This window comes from Metarhizium acridum (genome assembly GCF_019434415.1).
Source record: "Metarhizium acridum strain ARSEF 324 chromosome Unknown scaffold_31, whole genome shotgun sequence".
Classification (NCBI taxonomy): domain Eukaryota; kingdom Fungi; phylum Ascomycota; class Sordariomycetes; order Hypocreales; family Clavicipitaceae; genus Metarhizium; species Metarhizium acridum.
In genome coordinates, this window is record NW_027094018.1 from 1,518,940 (window position 1) to 1,540,744 (window position 21,805).

Here is a 21,805-nt window from a genome sequence, read left to right on the forward strand (position 1 = left end):
ATACGTAATATTATAATTTAATTATCTTTTAATTCTTATAACTTACTTTTTAAGGCTAATAAAATTCTTAAATAAGTAATAAATTAATTTAAATAAAGTAATTAAATGCTTTTAAAATACTTATAATTTTAATTATATATATTATAAGCCCCGGACTCAGCTCGGACCTCTACCACACACGCTTCAACGAACCGCCACTAGGATAGCTAGCCTAGTAGGCACCTTTAACCTACACGATCTGGAACACGCTTTATATAACTATAGGTTATAGCGGGGCGGGGATAACCCGAAATAAAAGCGAGGGGGTTTTTTCTTTTTATATAAAGGGTTTTCCCACTTAAACTATATATAGAAGTACTAGAATAGCTTATAATAGCTCTAGGGTACTCAAATAAATAAATAAATAAATATATTATAAGCTTTGCCTTATTATAAGTGTAAATAAGTAATTAAATAACTTAAATAATTTAATTATATAATATAAGCTTATACTTAATTAATTAAATAACTTAATAAAATATTAATAAAAGACCTTATAAAATTAATTATAAAGGTAAAACTTATTAAATTAAAGACTTAAGCGTGTATTTATTCTCTTATACTAGTAATATAGCTATAATTAAATAGTTTATTTAATTTCCTTTAACTTATAAGTATAAATACTACTATATATTATTAATATTAATATTAATAAGTAAATTTAACTTTATTCTAGCTTATTAATCATATCAATTAATAATAGCTTATAAATTAATTAATATTATATATTACATTAATTTTTAAAATGTAATATAATATAATAAAATTACACTATATTACATTACATTAAATTTCACTAAAAACTATAAAACTATACTACTTCTAATACTCTGCTAGCTATATTCTCCCTAATATTGGAATCATAGTCCATGATTCATGGACGGCAACAACTATAGGTTCTGCTATTTCGCAGACTTGGCAAGCAGCGTCGCATCGCGATAGAATAATAGGTCTACCAAGTACTGATTCGAAGTATCGGAATAACGTCTCTCGATCGAATGATGAAAAATAGTTTCCCTACATAACGCCAATGGATCATACCATTCCGAGAAGATAACGGCACTGTTATACAACGCCTCTGTCCCACCGCCAACCCCGATACATGATGATAATAACACATCTTAAGCAATGACCCCGGAGTCCTTCACAGTGTCCGCAGCTTCAGTTTGATGTAATTCTGGAGAACCTACACCGGACCGCTTTGACTGTTGCTGTTGCTTCCTCAATTCTTTCTTATCCTTCTCCCACTGACTACTTGCATCACCAAATTCTTCTTTCAATTTCTGCTCCTTAAGTTTCTTCTCCTGCTCTTCGTTCTCACGAGCAATTCGTTCTTGCTCCATCTCCTATTGCGAAAAGTCAGAACTCGTCGACCAGTAGTTGGCCACTGCTCGGGTACTTACCTCCATGTGACGAATGTCGTCTACGCTAGGTTCATAAAGATGCCAAATCACGTAGTGTGGCAACCCTACCACAGAGTACTGCAGTCTCTTGGCCATCTACTCAAACTCCGGTCAAAATACGTCGCAGAACAGGTATAGGGTGGGACAAAATACCGACCTTTCCAAAGCCCTCTGTTTCAGCATGCTTTTGAAAGCTGAAAGCCGGGAAGTGGACGCCGGTTCGGAAGACTTTGGCTTTGGCTAGAATGCTGACACCGCCAACGCCGTCGATCTCCATTTCCATATCTGGATCGCCATAAGGGTCACGTAGATATGCCAAGTGAGGTCGCCAGGTGGCGTACTCGGCGTAGCCTTCCACAATCACAGCATCCTCGTCCAAGGTGTCGGCGAGCGCTAACGCAGTCTCTGACTCCTGCCAAGAGTTCAAATCGTATGGTTGTTCGCCACCGAGCCAATCCGGTAGGGGTCGCCAGACGTCTAGAAGAAACGAAAACAGTTGGTTATTGAGACATTGAATAGTAAATGGGTGAGAATAGTACGATGCAGTACTTACTTGGCACAATGACGTCTTTATTATGACGCATAAGGTCCTCGAGTATGGTGAATGGTGCAGTCTCTACATCTACATCTCGCCAATAAACCCAAGAGTGATATGGTCTTAAAGCTGCACTGAGAAGCCAATTTCTGGCCTGCGCCATTAGCTTTCTTCGACTGGCTTGTGCTGCGAATCCATGTCGGCTTTCAACATCTTGGTTGACCTTCTGACCAAAATCTTTCTCAATAATGGACACTTCGCCATAAGGCTGTTTAGGATCGGGATCGGCCTGAATTCGTTCCAAATTGTCGGTAAGCACCTGCAATGTCCGATCTTTCGAGTCCGACACCAAGAAGGCAAGGTCGATCAAATGATGAGGGTACGTGAAATTTCGCAAATGGGAAAAAAACATTGCCAAATGCGCTTCTGCATCACGCAAAGGGACGCACAAGAGGATGCGTTCTTCGCGTTCCCAGCCCCGTGCAGTACCTTGGACATTGCTGAGGTCATAGTATCGGACGGTTTCGAGCTCGAGATCGTTCGTCGCAGACAACAAGCCTAGAGATACGACAGAGAGGATTGGGTTAGAGGGCCATAACCAAACACTAATGACAAGCAGTAGAAGCACTGCAAGGCCAGCTCGAATGAGGAATTTTCTCTGCCGTCGGTTCCCCGGTGTTGAAGTACGGGGTTGAAACCTGAAGGGTTGCATTAGATTGGGTGGCTCTATGATACTTGGGTAATAACCACGCAAGTACCTATGGGGAGATATGTCAAAGGTATTGCCTCTGGGATATCCGTTGGAAAACCCGCTTCCTTGATGCCGTGGCATCATTTTGTTGGCAGAGAGGAAGACATAAGATGACAGATATGTGGAAGAACAACCCGGATCCGCACTGCCTACTACAGGCCGCGCAGAAGAATGACGGAACCAAGGGGCGAAATTGTTCCCTGTGTCGAGTAGAAAAGGAGAATGGGAGAGAAGGAGGAAAGCGATCGTCTTGGGATATTGGTTGTGATGCAAGCGATGTAATCATGTAATTAGTATAGTTGCAACCGCAATTTTAAAAAGTGGAGGGTGGAGGAAAACATAGCTGCGTTTTCAAAGGGGACTGCTTGCGCATGGTCAATTACAGAGGGGCCAGTGTCTCGGGGCCAGGAGACCACCAGTAATAAGAAGTACCTCCGCCAGCCTATGAATGTGCCCAAACTGGGAGGCCTGCTGCCTGCTAGAGTACCAGTTGACCTAATAGGTACTCGTCAGGTACGTCACATCCGCCAAAGCGTGAACAGAGACTCGATGGCCTCTTAAGTGGGTACATGCTCTGTGTGGAGTAAAGTACCTAGTAGTGAATAGCCAAACTAATTGCTCAGAGGCTTGAATGCCTCATTGGTGAGCCGTCACGCCTTCTGCATTATAATCATCGGCAGACGGGTGTAGGCTGAAATAGATTGAAACCATCGAAACATAATTGAAGCACTGGTTTCGAACCTCAACTACATCACTGGCCAGGGTTAAGCCAATACTTGGTAAAAACAGGCGTCACCAATGGATGCTTACATTGACCACTAGAGTGATCGAGTAGATACAGGTCGTTCTGGTTCGTGTACTTTGAGCCTCGGCAACACGGAGCCAACGAACCAAAAGTACACAGGATCTTGCAGTACGGAGTAACGAACAATGAACTACGGCTATAATTCTTTGGGTTGGCTGCTACAACCCGTACCAGGCGGGGGTAGACTTATGGTCCCTCTCATCCAACAGCCAGCCAGCCAGCCTGTGGGTTTACCCGTCAAATGGAGCTCATGTCACTTCGCCTACGTTTGGTTGCGCCACTAAAACCCCTGCCCGAAAACAGTGACATCAGCGATGAAAAGCCACTGCGAAGATCACGTCGAAAAGATTAGACTGTCATGTGAATATTGACGACTCACTTTGCTAACGCTGCAGCCTTGTGTACCGCAGCTCGACTCTGCAACGTGACTCGCTTCGTGGAATGACTACTGTAACATCCAGTTAGAAACCGCCATCCAACAGGATACTAATGATACACAGCAGCTCTTGGGAGGATCAGTCAGACATGCCAGTTTACTCAGTCATCTTCGCCGGCCCTTCCATACAGCGAACCAAAACGGGTCACGAGTAGGGAAAGGCACTGAAGTTAAATAATGTCGAATGACAACTCCACAACTTTCATAACGACCCAGACAGAGAAGCTCAAGTGCGGGAGAATAACTCGGCAAAGATGAGGTAGTTGAATGGATAGAACTTGTGTCATCATCTGCCCGTGCTACGCAGTCTAGAGGGAGAAAGAGAGAATGGGGCAAATGTACCTCTATCTTTCGGGCGGCACGGTGCGTCTCGTTGCGCGAAACGGTTTTGCGAAATTTTGGACCTAAACAAGCCTGAAGAAAACAGTGACGATGCACTGCCGCTTCATGCGCAAATTAGCCATGTTATGCAAAGATAGTATCAGTGAAGCACGCAGGGGTGAATTGCTGGTTGGTATCAGAGATCTTGGTATGGTATTTAGGAGTCATCACCTCAAGTCAGTAGCAGAACTGGATGAAAATGTGTCTCATCATGCAAGGAGGGTTTGGTTATGATTGTACTCTCATCAACTTACTCGGTGACATTACATCTCTAAGCTACTTATGTAGCAATTCTCGCCTTGGTGTATCTGCAGAATTTCGGTTAGTAGATCTTCGGGCAAGTACTTGCTGCACGCATTGTTTGGCAACACACTTCATCAGATGGTAGTGCATGCTTGTTCAATCGCTCAGGAGTCGCGAGAACAGTGGTGTGTGATATCTTCATATGGGTTGTACGTGAAGAATAAAAGCTTTTAGCTGGAGGAATCGGTAGCAAATGACTCACCATTTTCCATGATCGTTTGCAGGGCTACAGACACCATACTTTAGTGTCCAGTGAAGATGTTTGTCGGGGAAGAAAAAAAACAAAGGCCATTCTTGCGGGTCCTTAATAAAGAGTTGTGGAAATGGAGTTACCCTTAAAAGCCAAAACAAGTGGGATCAGTCGCACCACTAATTTCATATCACTCCCCATTACTTGCATAACGATTGGGTGGTTTTTGCGCCCCTCGACAGAGCTCTTGTAAACGTAAATACACCTTGTCGAGCAATGTCTGATCGGCGACGAATTAACGGACCAGGAGGTCCGACTAACCCTCCTGTCTACGATGAGGATTCAATAATCAAGCCAGTTCGCACCAGGAACAATAATGATGTCCGACCATTTTGTAAGGCAGTCTCCGATCGCGTTCATCTGGTCACATCTAACTAATGTAACAGACCTGAAGACTGGTGTAACACCATCAGCATCTGGCTCAGCCTACTTGGAAATAGATCAAAGTACTGGGAGTGGCTTCGGCATGAAGTTTACCTGCACCGTACATGGACCTCGATCACTTCCTCGATCAGCACCATTCTCTCCGCATATGGTTATATCAACCCATGTCAAATATGCGCCTTTTGCTACACGACAGCGTAGAGGCTATCTCAGAGATGCCAGTGAGCGAGATCTGAGTATCCATTTAGAAACTGCCTTGCGCGGTGCTGTCATTGCGGATCGCTGGCCAAAAAGCGGTGTCGAGGTGGTTGTAACTATTGTCGAAGGTGACGTGACTCGCCAGACAACCATCGATGAAGGCCTTCAGGAGTGGAACACCATGTCCATACTCAGCGGATGCATCACTGTTGCTTCTGCCGCGATTGCCGATGCTGGAATCGATAGCGTTGATGTTGCTGCAGGGGGGGTTGCCGCACTTGTGCAAGACGAAGGCATTGGGAAAGAGCAAGAATTAGTCGTGGACCCTGCTGTCTCCGAGCACAAGACTATTTTAGCTGCCTGTTGTGTGGCGTATTTGCCAGCTCGAAACGAAATTACGAATCTTTGGTATAAGGGGTCTTTATGTGGCTCTCAGCTTGCGACATACCGGTCTTTGGTTGGCAGGGCAGTCCTTGCAAGTAAGGGAGCCGGAAAAGCAATATCGGTGTCTCTTAATGAAGCGGCTCTGTTAGCTTAAATTCAAGCTTCTTATTTGCGGCCACGCCCTCGATGACTGTTAGACCGCCGGCAAGTAGTACGAGAGCCGATTCTCGAAAATGGGAAACACTATACGCAGAATTACAAAAGGCGCTCCTCAGGTATGGAATGGGTAGATTGGCTGCGATGCATGTAGTTTGTTTGTTGCTATAAGCGGTTGCTGACGAGCTATGGCAAGGTAGCAGACATATAAAGATGTAGGCAGGACATGTACCTTCTGATACTCCGACATACATACTTTTTTCAAGGCCGGCGATGACAGGCAGCCATAGTAGTCAATTCTCCAAGAATGAGGCGGGCGGCGTGGAACCTACGGGTCTTGTCGTCTGTGTCTATTGTCAGGTGCTGGCTGACAATCCCATCTGTTGGCGCACATATTGCTGACACAGCAGCAACAAGGGGTGGTAGGGCCCTTTTGCCGCCTTTAGCATAAGTTGTAACTTTTACTACACATCAAACGGGAGATTAGACCTCGGCCAAAACTGAGATAAGGAGCTGTTCATGGCGCATCTCACGGATTGAACAGTGGTATGCTGCGTACCCAGGTATCTTCATCATTTGACACCGTATACGTGTTTGAGGCAGCCAACGCCTGCATTATTTCATTCTACCTACTAGGTTGTTTATTTATATTTTATCCATGTCATGCGCTCTCCCATCAAATAGGAAGTAAAATACCCTGATGTCACCGAGCAAGACCCTGGGATAGGCAAAGCGAGGAAAGCTAGAGCCTGTGATTCATCCCTTTTAGGGGCCTTTCGGGGACATTACCGGGGGCTGCCTGCAGCGGGCTTATACTATCAAATTCGAGCCCACTGAAGCTGTTGATTCGAGCCTTTGAAGCTGCTTGTTGAATTCGAGCTCGTTGAAACCGCTATCCCCTCTGGTGTGTTAAGGCTCCAGTGGGGTTACGACCCCCACAATGCCCATGCTGATAGCGGGTGACCGTAAGGCGACCCATCAAGCCTGCTAGGACTGTATGGAGTTAAATGTAGTAACTTGTAAGACACTAATTTTTTAAGTACACTTATTATCACAAAATTTCCTAGTAAGTAAATGTATCTTTTTAAATTTAGCTTCTTATTAGATATATATCCCTGCAGATACTCGATTGGAGCCTTAAGTTCTAGAGCATTAACAAGAAAACTACATTTTTAATTTTTCAAAAAGCTTAAATAATTAATAATAAGTCTAATAAAATACTTAAATTATAATAATAAATACATAAATTAACTAATATTATAACTAATTAGCTTATATAAAAAGTGGGTTCTATTAGCTTATTATAAGCTTAAAAACTAGATTATATAATTTTCTAAAAACATATTATACTATATTAATAATTATACTATAAAAACTACATTTTATAGTTTTTAAAGTTTTAAGCTTATAAGAGTATATAAGAACTTACTTTTTAATATTAGCTTATAATTTTATATTAATATTAGTTATTTATAAAACTTATAATTCTATAAGTATTTTATTAGATTTAATATTATTTATTATATTTAAAACTATAAAAACTATAAAAACTATAAAACTATAAAACTATAAAACTACACTACAATTAATGCTCTAGCTGTATTACTATATACAGCTAGTTTAATACGTACTAGACCCTTTTAGCCTAATAGTTAACGGGTTAAGCGCTACCTAGATATTTATATTAACACTTATAAATTATAATAGCCTATTAGCTTAGACTATTACAGTTAAAAGTACCTTATAACGTAATAAAATCTCTTATTAATAAAGGTTATTATTATAAAAGCTATTACTCTCTTATTATTTAACTTATATTATAATTAATAGCTATTAATATAAATAAAAAGAGCTTTTATTAGTAAAAAAGTTCCTATAAATAAGCGCTATTAACTTTCTTATTAGGTTACTTATAACTAAACTTATAGGGGTTAAATTATAAGCTATATAAGCTTTACGTAATCAATTAAAGCTAAGCTTTAATTTTGTAAAGGCTTATAACCAAAGCATTAACAAGAAAACTACATTTTCAAAAAAGCTTAAATAATTAATAATAAATCTAATAAAATACTTGAATTATAATAATAAATACATAAATTAGCTAATATTATAGCTAATTAGCTCACATAAAAAAGTGGGTCCTTTTAGCTTATTATAAGCTTAAAAACTAGATTATGTAATTTTCTAAAAACACACTATACTATATATAACGGTAGCTTAGGTTCTAAGGCATAGTAGGTCTATTTCTTAGGAAGTAAGTTAGGTTAAATGCTATAAAGTAGCTTTTAAGTAGTATTATAATAAGGCTATTAAAAGTATAACTCTTAATAGTAAAACTATTACTTAAATTAATTAATAGAGATTTAAATTATTTAATTATAGAAATACCTTCTCCTTAAGTACTCGTTTATCTCTTTATTGTAGTTTTAAATTAATTAGCTTAACTATTAATCTCTTTAAACCTTAATTAATTAGCTTAAGGTTTAGTTAATTTAATTCTCTTTAATTAATATATTTAAATATTAATCTCTTTAATTACCTCTTAGATTACGTAGTTAATTACGTGCTTTTACCTTCTTCTTATACCTATAGGTTATACCTATTTTAGCTAACGCGGTCTCGTCTTATATCTTATATAATATTATTTATAATATTATACCCCTTTTTTATTAGTCTTATTCTTAAGGCTATTAAAATAAGCTAGCTTAAGTGTTATATGTTTTCTTTCTTCTATTATTATATACTATTATATTAATTAATCGTGTCTTAAAATAGCGGTTTAAAGCTTTATTTACTTCTTCTCTTCGTTAAAATAACCTTCTTTCTATAATAATTAATAATTTATCTTTATTCTTTATAAAGGCTTACGCTTATTACACTTATATAGGACTTTCTTAATATAAAGCCTTTATTTTTAATTTAAGTTATTATATAAAGTATATAGTAAATAAGTAAGAGAATTATAATATTATAAGGGTAACCCTTTAATAGCTTTATAGTATTACGAATTAATATTATAAGCTTAAAAGAGAGCTTAAAGAAGCTAAGAAGCGTGTTTTAATTAAGAATTAAAAGGTCTTACGTTTATAAAAATAAAAGAAATTATAATTTAAGAAAATAATACGTGTAATTACACGTGGTATTAATAACGTTAAAGAGTTAAAATATATGAAATGTAAGAAAGTAAAATAGCTTTAAAAGATTATAAGAGTTCTTTTTACTTCTTCTAAGAATTTAAATTCTATTTTAGTTTATTTCTTAAATATTAAATTTAATATTAAGTTATTAAATAATACTTAAAAGATTAATTAGAATATATTTCTTAAAAATAAAACTATTTAAGTAACGTTAAGTAGTTTATAAGATTTTTAGCTAGTTTTTAGGTGTTTTTAGAGTTTAAATATCCCTTTTATTTAACGAGATAATAATAATTCTTTATGTTTTCTTATACTTTAAGTATTCGTTTAACTTTATATTTATTAGTATCTTTTATTATAATATTTATAGTAATTATAGATTTATTTAATGCTTTCTTTAATAATAATATATAAAATATAAGATGAATTCTTATTTTATTTAATAATAATAATTTATAGTTAATATTTAAGATTTTTCGTTTAATAAGAAATAATTTAATCTTCTTTTAATTAAGTTTATTATTAGGTTATTTAGTTTTAATATTTTTATAAATAAGGTATACTTTATATTCTTTCTCTAGAATTAATACTAATAATCTCTTTTTATTCGCGTAGTATTTTATTTGGTTTTATAAAAATATTTATTTTTATTATAAGTATTTTTATATTTCTATTATAATTACTATATATATTATAGCTATTAACGCGTTTATATTTTATATTATATATATCTTAATAATAGGGTTAAATCTATAATTTACCTTAAATAGTAATATCTTTATATTATTAATCTTAGAGCTATTATAAGCTTATTATACTAGTAATAGCTATTTTACCTAATTATTCTATTAGTAGTTAATATAGCTTTATAGATATTATCTAAGTATTTAGTTTAAGATTTTTATTTGTTTATTTAATTATAAGTGAAATGCTATTAATAAGCTTTATTTAATCTTTATAGTTTTTATAAGGTATTTCTAAAAGTTTAAGGTAAATAATTTATTATAATCTAATATAAGCTTTATTAGTAATTTATATTATATAATAATTATTTTAAAGAATATATATACTAAGTCCTTAATATTACTTAATTCCTTATATAAAATATAATAGGCGTATTTTATAAGTTTATTTATAATAACTAGAATACTATTATAAGCTACTTCTATTATAAGTTCTTTTAACTTTAATAGTTTAATAATAAAGTCTATTATAATAGTTTATTATATTCTTTTAAGTAGTAATATTAGTTATAATTCTTTATATAATACGTGTTACGTTAATTTTACTTTATTACACGTATTACATTTCTTAATAACTTCTTATATTATTTTTCTACTTTCTAGAAAGTTATATAATCTTTTTAGCCTACTAATTGTTTTTCTTATACCTTAATATTCGTGTAATAAATACTCGTATATTTTCTTAATAAGCTATTCTTAAAGTATACTAGAAATATATTACCGTTTATTATATAAGAAGATTTTACCTTTCTTAAATAAATACGTTTTCGTTTTTTAATTATTTAAATAACTATTATTCTTAATATATAATATAATCTAATATATTTATATTTTATTTAGCTTAACTTATTATATTATATTAATTTCTTAGGTGCTTAGTATAAGGTTCTTATTCTTAATAGCGCGTAATAAGAGTATATTACTTACTTACTTATTTAATTTTAAGTTCTCTCTTTAACTAAGCGCGTTTACTCTTTTATTTTTAAATTTTTTATAGTATATAATTTTAAAGTTATAATTAATAAGGGTTTTATACTATTTAATCTATCGTTTATTTAAATTCTTTATAGTTAAAAATAATATAAGATTCTTATAATTAATATAAACTTTAATTTAATACTTTACTCTTATAAGATAGTATCTTTATTCTTTAAAGTACTTAATAATAGCTATAAGTTCTTTATTATAAATCCTATAATTAAGTTTAGGTTCGTAGAGTTTCTTTAAGAAGAATATAATTAAGTGTAATCTTCCTTAATTATCTTATTATTTAAGCTATTCGCCTAATATAAAGTTTAAGGCGTTTGTTTTAAGCTTATAAGGTTTATTTTAATTAAGTGCTTTTAATATAGGTTTTAACGTAATTAAATCTTTTATTTTTTAGAATACTATAGCTTTTAATTCGTTCTATTAAAAGCTAACTTCTTTTTTTATTAGATTTATAAGAGGTTATAAAATATCTTTATATTCGCTTAAGAACTTATAGTAAAAGTTTATAAATACTATAAATTCTTTAACTTTCTTTAAATTCTTTAATATAAGCTATTTCTTAATAGTTTTAATCTTATTTAAGCTTATTTATATTTCTTCGTGTATAAGTATATACCCTAAAAAGTGTATAGTATTCTAATAGAACTAGTATTTTAAGGCTTTAATTAAGAGTTTATTATCCTATAAAGTTTATAATACCTTATATATATATCGCTTATATTTCTTAAGGGTATTTAAGTAAATAAGAATATTATTAAGGTATATAACTATAAATACTTTTAGTTATTTTTATAAGATTATATTAATTATTCTTTAAAAGGTTATTAGTGCGTTAATAAGCCTAAAAGGTATTACTAGATATTTATAATATTCTTTATTAGTTTAAAATACTATTATTTACTTATAGCTTTCTTTTATTTATATAAGGTTATAAGCTTCTTTTAAGTTAAGTATAATAAACTATTTAGCTTTTTTAACCTTATCTTTAATTTCTATTATAAGTAATAATAAGTATTAATTCTTAATTATAATCTTATTTAAGTATTAGTAATTAATATATAGTTATAGTTTCTCGTTCTTCTTTAATACCTATAGAATTAAGTATTCTATTAGAGACTTTAATAGTCTTATATATCCCTTTTATAATATATTCTTTAAATACTTTTTAAGCGCTTTATTTTACTTAAGGTTTTAAGAATAAATCTTATTAAACGTTAATTTAATATTAAGCTAGAGTTTAATCTTATAATCTTAGCGTAAATACTCTAATAGTTTTATTTTTAACTCTTCGTTAAATAGCTTACTATACTTTAAGTATTTCTTAGAAATCTTTATTATCTTAGCTTTTAGCTCTCTAATAATTATATATATTTCTAGAGGCCTATTATAGTTTAAATAAAGTGCTTTTTATAAGCTACTCTTTACTTTATAACTATATTCTAGTAAATTCTATTAAAGTTAACTAGTTCTTTAATTAACTTATAGATTACTCGCTTATAACTAGGGTATTCTTAATATAATATTATGTTTTAAGATTACTATAATATCTAGTATAACTTAGTGTTTTATACCTTATATATTAACTAAAAGCTACGTAACTTTTATATTAATTACTTCTTAATTATACTTTACTATAATTTCTTTTATAATTATAAGTTAGTAGGGCTTATCTTTAAGTATTTAAGGTAATTATAATCTATTAATAAGATTTAATAAGATAAAATTTCCTTATACTCTACTATTAATTATTACCTAGATCTTTCGTTTTATTATAGTTATATTAATTATAAGGTATATTATACTATTAATATTTATAGTATATAAAGACCTATTAAATCTTTATTAAGAAATCGGTTTTAATTATAATAATAGCTATTATTTTTTAATTTATTAATTCTATTCTTATATTATTCTTTAACGCGTTATTTTAGGCGCTATTATTAGCAGTTATCTTTTAACGTATTATTAAAGCTTTCTTAATAATCGCTTAATTTATTATTTATATTAATTAAACTTAAGTTAAGTAAGTTACTTATAGTTATATAGTTCCCTTTCTTCTTATATTATAAGGTTATAACTTAGGTAATATATACGTTATTCTTAGTATAATATAACTTCTCGTTTAATATCTTTAAATTAGTTTATTATAATTTTAGTTATATTATAAGGGTTATTCTTCTTCCCTTTTATTCTTATAAAAACTATCTATTACCTTACTTATTATTAAGGTACGTGTAGTAATTATTATTATAATAAAAGGTTTAATTAAGAAGTTTATATTTAATTTTAGGTTCGTTTTTTTTAATTAAATAATTCTCTTCTTCTTAAATTCGTTTTAGTAAAGGTTTACTTTTTAGTAAGGGTATTTAATATTTCTAAAAGTTATTAGGTATTAATTAGGTTTTAAATTTCTAATTCTTATTTAAACTAATATTATTTATTAATGTAAAGCTTTCTTTATTACTTATTATACTAAGATTTCGTGTAGGTAAGTCTTTTTAGTTTATAGTATAAAGCTTTTTACCTTTAGGAATTAGCTTTTATAGCTTCTTTAAGGCTTTATATTTATTTATCAAGTGTTTAATTTTACTATAATTATAATAAGTCTTTCCCTTTTTCTTATTTATAGCGTTAAGTTTTATAGGTTTAACGTGGTACCTATATACTATTAATATTTAGTGTAGCTTATTACTATTAGATTTATTAAACCTAGTATATAATTTAAATTTCCTATAACTTTTTTCGTAATATTACTTATATAAACGATTATTTACCTTAATAACTATTTTAATAAAGTTATTAAATAACTTAAAATAATCTTCTTAATAAATGTTATTTTTTACTTCTTCTTTAAGTCCTTAATAAAAGACTTTTATTTTAGGTTTAGTATTCTAGTTAAGTTTTATTATAATACGTTTAAATTCCCTAGTATAATAAGCTATAAATCTAGTTTACTTAAGTTAAGTAAGCTATTATATAGCTTTTTTATACTTATTAGGGTTTTTAAATGTAATAAGAAGTTATTCTTTAAAGGTTTTATAATTAAAGAAGATATAAATAACTTTTACTTTAACTTTAACGCTATACTTAAGATATACGTAAAGAGTTAGCTTCTATTATTCTATTACTTTTTTAATTAAGAGATTACTAATATAAAGAATTTATAACTTAAGTATTATATAGATTTTTTCGTTAACTTATAGGTAAGCTTAAGCTTATATAAGAAAGTTCCTTATATTACCCTTATAATTATCGTATAATTTAAGCTTAAGGAATTTTAATATATTATTATTATTAATAGAGAATATAGGTATAAGATTTTAAACTATTATAAGTTTCTTTTCTTATACCTTAAGTTTCTTATAAAGATTATTCTATTAATTAAAAAGCTATTAATTTTACTTCTTAAGCTTAATAATCTTATTATAAAGGTACTTTATTATCTCTTTAAGGTTAATAGTCTTTTCGCTTAAAGTAAATATCTTAGAAGTTATTATTACTTAAAGTTTTAAGGTAACTTATTAAATAAAATTAATTAAAATGTAATAGTAGCTTAGATTTTAAGGTATAATAGGTTTATTTCTTAGAAAGTAAGTTAGGTTAAATACTATAAAGTAGCTTTTAAGTAATATTATAATAAAGCTATTAAGAGTATAACTCTTAATAGTAAAACTATTACTTAAATTAATTAATAGAGATTTAAACTATTTAATTATAAAAATATCTTCTTTTTAAGTACTCGTTTATCTCTTTATTATAATTTTAGATTAATTAGCTTAACTATTAATCTCTTTAAACCTTAATTAACTAGCTTAAGGTTTAGTTAATTTAATTCTCCCTAGTTAATATATTTAAATATTAACCTCTTTAATCGCCTCTTAGGTCACGTGGTTAGTCACGTGCCCCTGCCTTCTTCTTATACCCACGAGTCGTGCCTGTCCTAGCCGGCGCGGTCCCGTCCCGTGTCTTATATAGTATCGTTCGTAATACTATACTACACTATAAAAACTATAAAATGTAGTTTTTAAAGTTTTAAGCTTATAAGAGTATATAAGGACCCATTTTTTATTATAAGCTTATAATTTTAGATTTATACTACTTATTCGTAAAACTTATAATTCTATAAGTATTTTATTAGATTTAATATAATTTTTTATATTTGAAACTATAAAAACTATAAAACTATAAAACTACACTATAGTTAATGCTCTGCTTATAACTAGCCTAATTATAACCTTTAGAAAGTCTTAAATATACGTGTATTTATCATTAGTTTACTAGAATTACCTTAATAAAGAACATTTAAATAAACTAAGAGTGGTAAATTGGTAATAGTAGCCGTAGTACTGTCTACCTATTAGAGCATTAATGTTATGGACTGGCTATACTATACTACTATAAGTATGCGTCTTTAGAAAGTAAGAATAAACTTAAGAAGAAAGAGAAAGAGAAAGAGAAAGAAAGGTTTCCCCCTTCTTACCCCCCTTTATATCCCTACCTAGCCCGTAGATTATCCGGGTTAGGTCTAAGCTGCCTCCGCATCGGGTCCGGCCTAGTGTAACGGTGGCTTAGGTTCTAAGGCACAGTAGGTCTGTTTCTTAGAAAGTAAGTTAGGTTAAATACTATAGAGTAGCTTTTTAAGTAGTATTATAATAAGGCCGTTAAGAGTATAACTCTTAATAGTAAAACTATTACTTAAATTAATTAATAGAGAACTAGACTATTTAACTATAGGAATACTTTCTCCTTAAGTATTCGTTTATCTCTTTATTATAGTTCTAGATTAATTAGCTTAACTATTAATCCCTTTAAACCTTAATTAACTAGCTTAAGGTTTGGTCGGTTTAATCCTTCTTAGTTAATATATTTAAACATTAACCTCTTTAATCGCCTCTTAGATTACGTAGCTAGTTACGTGCCCTTACCTTCTTCTTATACCCACGGGTTATGCCTATCCTAGCTAATACGGTCCTATCCCGTGTCTTGTATAGTATTATTCGTAATATTATACCTCTCCTTTATTAGTCTTGTCCTTAAGGCTATTAAAATAGGCTAGCTTAAGTGTTATACGTTTTCTTTCTTTTATTATTATATACTATTATATTAATTAATCGTGTCTTAAAATAGCGGTTTAAAGCTTTATTTACTTCTTCCCTTTACTAGGATAACCTTCTTTCTATAATAATTAATAATTTATCTTTATCCTTTATAAAGGCTTACGCTTGCTATACTTATATAGGACTTTCTTAATATAAAGCCTTCGTTTTTAATTTAAGTTATTATATAAAGTGTATAGTAAATAAGTAAGGGAATTATAATATTACGGGGGTAACCCCTTAATAGCTTCGTAGTATTACGAATTAATATTATAAGCTTAAGAGAGAGCTTAAAGAAGCTAAGAAGTATATCTTAGCTAAGAATTAAAAGGTCTTACGTTTATAAAAATAAAAGAAATTATAGTTTAAGAAAATAATACATGTGGTTACACGTAGTATTAATAACGTTAAAGAGTTAAAACGTGTGAAACGTAAGAAAGTAGAATAGCTTTAAAAGACTATAAGGGTTCTTCCTACTTCTTTTAAGGATTTAAATCCTATTTTAATTCGTTTCTTAGATATTAAATTTAATATTAAGTTATTAAATAATGATTAGAAGATTAATTAGAATACGTTTCTTAGAAATAAAACTATTTAAGTAACGTTAAGTAATTTATAAGATTTTTAGCTAGTTTCTAAGTGTTTTTAAAGTTTAAATATCCTTTTTATTTAACGAGATAATAATAATTCTTTATATCTTCTCGTGCTTTAAGTATTCGTTTAACTTTATATTTATTAGTATCTTTTATTATAATATTTATAGCAATTATAGATTTATCTAGTGCTTTCTCTAGTAATAATATATAAAATATAGAATGGATTCTTATTTTATTTAGTAATAATAGTTTATAGTTAATATTTAAGATTTTTCGTTTAATAAGAAATAGTTTAATCTTCTTTTAGTTAAGTTTATTGTTAAGTCGCTTAGTTTTAATGTTTTTACGAATAAGGTATACTTTATATCCCTTCTCTAGAATTAGCGCTAGTAATCTCTTTTTATTCGCGTAATATTTTATTTGATTCTATAAAAATATTTATTTCTATTATAAGTGTTTCTATATTTCTATTATAATTACTATATACGTTATAGCTGCTAGCGCGTTTATATTTTGTGTTACATGTGTTTTAATAATAGGGTTAAATCCGTAATTTACCCTAAATAGTAACATCTTTATATTATTAATCTTAAAGCTATTATAAGCCTATTATACTAGTAGTAGCTATTTTACCTAATTATTCTATTAGTAGTTAATATAGCTTTATAAATATTATTTAAGTATTTAGTTTAAGATTTCTATTTATCTATCTAATTATAGGTGAAATGCTATTAATAAGCTTTATTTAATCTTTATAGTTTCTATAAGGTATTTTTAAAAGTTTAAGGTAAATAATTTATCGCAATCTAATATAAGCTTTATTAGTAATTTATATTATATAATAACTATTTTAAAGAATATATACGCTAAGTTCTTAGTATTACTTAATTTCTTATATAAAATATAATAGGCGTATTTTATAAGTTTATTTATAATAACTAGAATACTATTATAAGCTACTTCTATTATAGGTTCTTTTAACTTTAATAGTTTAATAATAAAGTCTATTATAATAGTTTACTATACTCTTTTAGGTAGTAATATTAGTTATAATTCTTTGTATAGTACGTGTCGCGCTAATTTTACTTTATTACACGTATCGTATTTCTTAATAACTTCTTATATTATTTTTTTACTTTCTAGAAAGTTATATAATTTTCTTAGCCTACTAATTGTTTTCCCTATACCCTAATATTCGTGTAATAGGTACTCGTATATTTTCTTAATAAGCTATTCTTAAAGTATACTAGAAATATACTATTGTTTATTATATAAAAAGGTCTTACCTTTCTTAGATAAATGCGTTTTCGTTTCTTAATTATTTAAATAGCTATTATTATTAATGTATAATGTAATCTAATACATTTATATTTTATTTAGCTTAACTTACTAGGTTATATTAATTTCTTAGGTGCTTAATATAAGGTTTTTATCCTTAATAGCGCGTAGTAAAGGTATATTACTTACTTACTTATTTAATTTTAAGTTCTCTCTTCGGCTAAGCGCGTTTACTCTTTCGTTTTTAAATCCTTTATAATATATAATTTTAAAGTTATAATTTATAAGGGTTTTATACTATCTAATCTATCGTTTATTTAAATCCTTTATAATTAAGAATAATATAAGATTCTTATAGTTAGTATAAACCTTTTTTTAATGCTTTACTCTTATAAGATAGTATCTTTATTCTTTAAAGCACTTAATAATAGCTATAAGTTCTTTATTATAAATCCTATAATTAAGTTTAGGTTTATAGAGTTTCTTTAAGAAGAATATAACTAGGTATAATCTTCCTTAATTATCTTATTATTTAAGCTATTTACCTAGTATAAAGTCTAAGGCGTTTGTTTTAAGCTTATAAGGTTTATTTTAATTAAGTGCTTTTAATATAGGTTTTAATGTAACTAAATCTTTTATCTTTTAGAATACTATAGCTTTTAGTTCGTTCTATTAAAAGCTAACTTCTTTTTTTATTAGGTTTATAAGAGGTTATAAAATATCTTTATATTCGCTTAAGAACTTATAGTAAAAGTTTATAAATGCTATAAATTCTTTAACTTCTTTTAAATTCTTTAATATAAGCTATTCCTTAATAGTTTTAATCTTATTTAAGCTTATTTGTATTTCTTTATATATAAGCACGTACCCTAGAAAGTATATAATGTTTTAGTAGAACTAGTATTTTAAGGCTTTAACTAAGAGTTTATTATCCTATAGAGTTTATAATACCTTATATATATATCGTTTATATTTCTTAAGGGTATTTAAATAAATAAGAATATTATTAAGGTATATAACTATAAATACTTTTAGTTATTTTCGTAAGATTATATTAATTATTCTTTAAAAGGTTACTAGTACGTTAGTAAGCTTAAAAGGCATTACTAAATATTTATAGTATTCTCTACTAGTTTAAAATGCTATTATCCACTTATAGCCTTCTTTTATTCGTATAAGGTTATAGGCTTCTTTTAAGTTAAGTATAGTAAACTATTTAGCTTTTTTAACTTTATCTTTAATTTCCGTTATAAGCGGTAATAGATATTAATTCTTAATTATAATTTTATTTAAGTATTAATAATTAATATATAGTTATAGTTTCCTATTCTTCTTTAATATCTATAGGATTAGGTATCTTACTAGAGACTTTAATAGTCTTATATATCCCTTTTATAATATATCCTTTAAATACTTCTTAAGCGCCTTATCTTACTTAAGGTTTTAAGGATAAATCTTATTAAACGTTAGTTTAATACTAAGCTAGAGTTTAATCTTATAGTCTTAGTGTAAATACTCTAGTAGTCTTATTTCTAGCTCTCTATTAAATAGCTTACTATACTATAAGTATTTCTTAGGAATCTCCGTTATCTTAGCTTTTAGCTCTCTAGTAATTACATATATTTTTAAAGGCTTATTATAGTTTAAATAAAATGCTCTTTATAGGCTACTCTTTGCTTTATAACCGTATTCTAGTAAATCCTATTAAAGTTAGCCGGTTCTCTAATTAACTTATAGATTGCTTGCTTATAACTAGGGTATCCCTAATATAACATTATATTTTAAGATTACTATAATATTTAGTGTAACTTAGTATTTCGTGCCTTATATATTAACTAAAAGCTACGTAACTTTTATATTAATTACTTCTTAGCTATACTTTACTATAGTTCCTTTTATAGTTATAAGTTAGTAGAGCTTATCTTTAAGTGTTTAAGGTAATTATAATTTATTAACGAGATTTAGCAAGATAAAATTTTCTTATACTCTGCTATTAATTATTACCTAAATCCTTTATCCTATTATAGTTATATTAATTATAAGGTATACTATACTACTAATATTTATAGTATATAAAAACCTGTTAAATCTCCGTTAAGAAATTAGTTTTAATTGTAATAACGGCTATTATTTCCTAATTTATTAATTCTATTCTTATATTATTCTTTAGCGCGTTATTCTAAGCGCTATTATTAGCGGTTGTCTTTTAACGTATTATTAGAGCTTCCTTAATAATCGCTTAATCTACTATTTATATTAATTAAACTTAAGTTAAGCGAGTTACTTATAGTTATATAATTCCCTTTCTCCTTATATTATAAGGTTATAGCTTAGGTAATGTATGCGTTATTCTTAGTATAGTATAACTTTTCGTTTAATATCTTTAAATTAGTTTATTGTAATTTTAATTATATTATAAGGGTTATTCTTCTTCCCTTTTATTCTCGTAGAAACTATCTATTACCTTACTTACTATTAAGGTACATGTAGTAATTATTATCGTAATAAAAGGTTTAATTAAGGAGTTTATATTTAATTTTAGGTTTATCTTTTTTAATTAAATAATTCTCTTCTTCTTAGATTTATTCTAGTAAAGGTTTACTTTTTAGTAAGAGTATCTAGTATTCCTAAAAGTTATTAGGTATTAGTTAGGTTTTAAATTTCTAATCTTTATTTGAACTAATATTATTTACTAACGTAAAGCTTTCTTTATTACTTACTATACTAAGATTTCGCGTAGGTAAGTCTTCTTAGTTTACGGTATAAAGCTTTCTGCCTTTAGAAATTAGCTTTTATAGCTTTTTTAAGGCTTTACATTTATTTATAAAGTGTCTAGTCTTACTATAATTATAATAAGTCTTCCCCTTTTCCTTATTTATAGCGTTAAGTTTTATAGGTTTAGCGTAGTACCTATATACTATTAATATTTAGCGTAGCTTACTATTATTAGGTTTATTAAACCTAGTATATAATTTAAATTTCTTGTAACTTTTTTCGTAACGTTACTTATATAAATAATTATTTGCCTTAATAACTATTTTAATAAAGTTATTAAATAACTTAGAATAATCTTCTTAATAAATATTATTCTTTACTTTTTCTTTAAGTTTTTAATAAAAGACTTTTATTTTAGGTTTAGTATTTTAATTAAGTTTTACTATAATACGTTTAAACTCCCTAGCGTAATAAGCTATAAATTCGGTTTACTTAAGTTAAGTAAGCTATTATATAGTTTCTTTATACTTATTAGGGTTTTTAAATATAGCGAGAAGTTATTCTTTAAAGGTTTTATAATTAAAGAAAATATAAATAACTTTTACTTTAACTTTAGCGCTATACTTAAAATATATGTAAAGAGTTAACTCCTACTATTCTATTACTTTCCTAGTTAAGAGATTACTAATATAAAGAATTTATAACTTAAGTATTATATAGATTTTTTCGTTAACTTATAGGTAAGCTTAAGCTTATATAAGAAAGTTTCTTATATTACCCTTATAATTATTATATAATTTAAGCTTAAGGAATTTTAGTATATTATTATTATTAATAAAGGATATAAGTATAAGATTTTAAACTACTATAAGTTTCTCTTCTTATATCTTAAGTTTTTTATAGAGATTATTCTATCGGTTAAAAAGCTATTAATTCTACTTCTTAAGCTTAATAATCTTATTATAAAGGTACTTTATTATCTTCTTAAGGTTAATAGTCTTTCTACTTAAAGTAAATATCTTAGAAGTTATTACTACTTAAAGTTTTAAGGTAACTTATTAAATAAAATTAATTAAAATATAATAGTAGCTTAGGTTTTAAGGTATAATAGGTTTATTTCTTAGAAAGTAAGTTAAGTTAAATACTATAAAGTAGCTTTTTAAGTAGTATTATAATAAGGCTATTAAGAGTATAACTCTTAATAATAAAACTATTACTTAGATTA

The 21,805-nt window shown here is 28.6% G+C and overlaps 2 protein-coding genes across 2 annotated transcripts; one reads left to right on the forward strand and one right to left on the reverse strand.

The window, feature by feature from the left end:
- Nucleotides 1–807: 807 nt before the first annotated feature.
- ANP1_1 (Mannan polymerase II complex anp1 subunit) lies at nt 808–3,167 on the reverse strand. Its single transcript, XM_066118734.1, has 5 exons — nt 2,736–3,167; nt 1,996–2,675; nt 1,600–1,919; nt 1,443–1,538; nt 808–1,385 (listed from the first exon to the last, which is right to left on the reverse strand). Exons 1-5 carry the CDS (start codon nt 2,810–2,812, stop codon nt 1,161–1,163), a joined length of 1,398 nt encoding a protein of 465 aa, XP_065976255.1. The 5' UTR covers nt 2,813–3,167; the 3' UTR covers nt 808–1,160.
- Nucleotides 3,168–5,119: 1,952 nt separating this feature from the next.
- Nucleotides 5,120–6,701, forward strand: MTR3_1 (3'-5'-exoribonuclease; the record flags this gene model as incomplete). The annotated part of the gene is made up of 2 exons (XM_007817440.2): nt 5,120–5,237; nt 5,290–6,701. 2 exons carry the CDS (start codon nt 5,120–5,122, stop codon nt 6,021–6,023), a joined length of 852 nt encoding a protein of 283 aa, XP_007815631.1. The 3' UTR covers nt 6,024–6,701.
- Between the last annotated feature and the right edge of the window lie 15,104 nt (nt 6,702–21,805).

Coding starts and splice junctions, on each gene's coding strand:
- ANP1_1 (XM_066118734.1), bottom strand. CDS start 2,812: ATGATGCCACGGCATCAAGGAAGCGGGTTTTCCAACGGATATCCCAGA. Junction 1,920..1,995: donor TAAAGACGTCATTGTGCCAA/GTAAGTACTGCA, acceptor CGTTTCTTCTAG/ACGTCTGGCGACCCCTACCG. Junction 1,539..1,599: donor AAACAGAGGGCTTTGGAAAG/GTCGGTATTTTG, acceptor GAGTTTGAGTAG/ATGGCCAAGAGACTGCAGTA.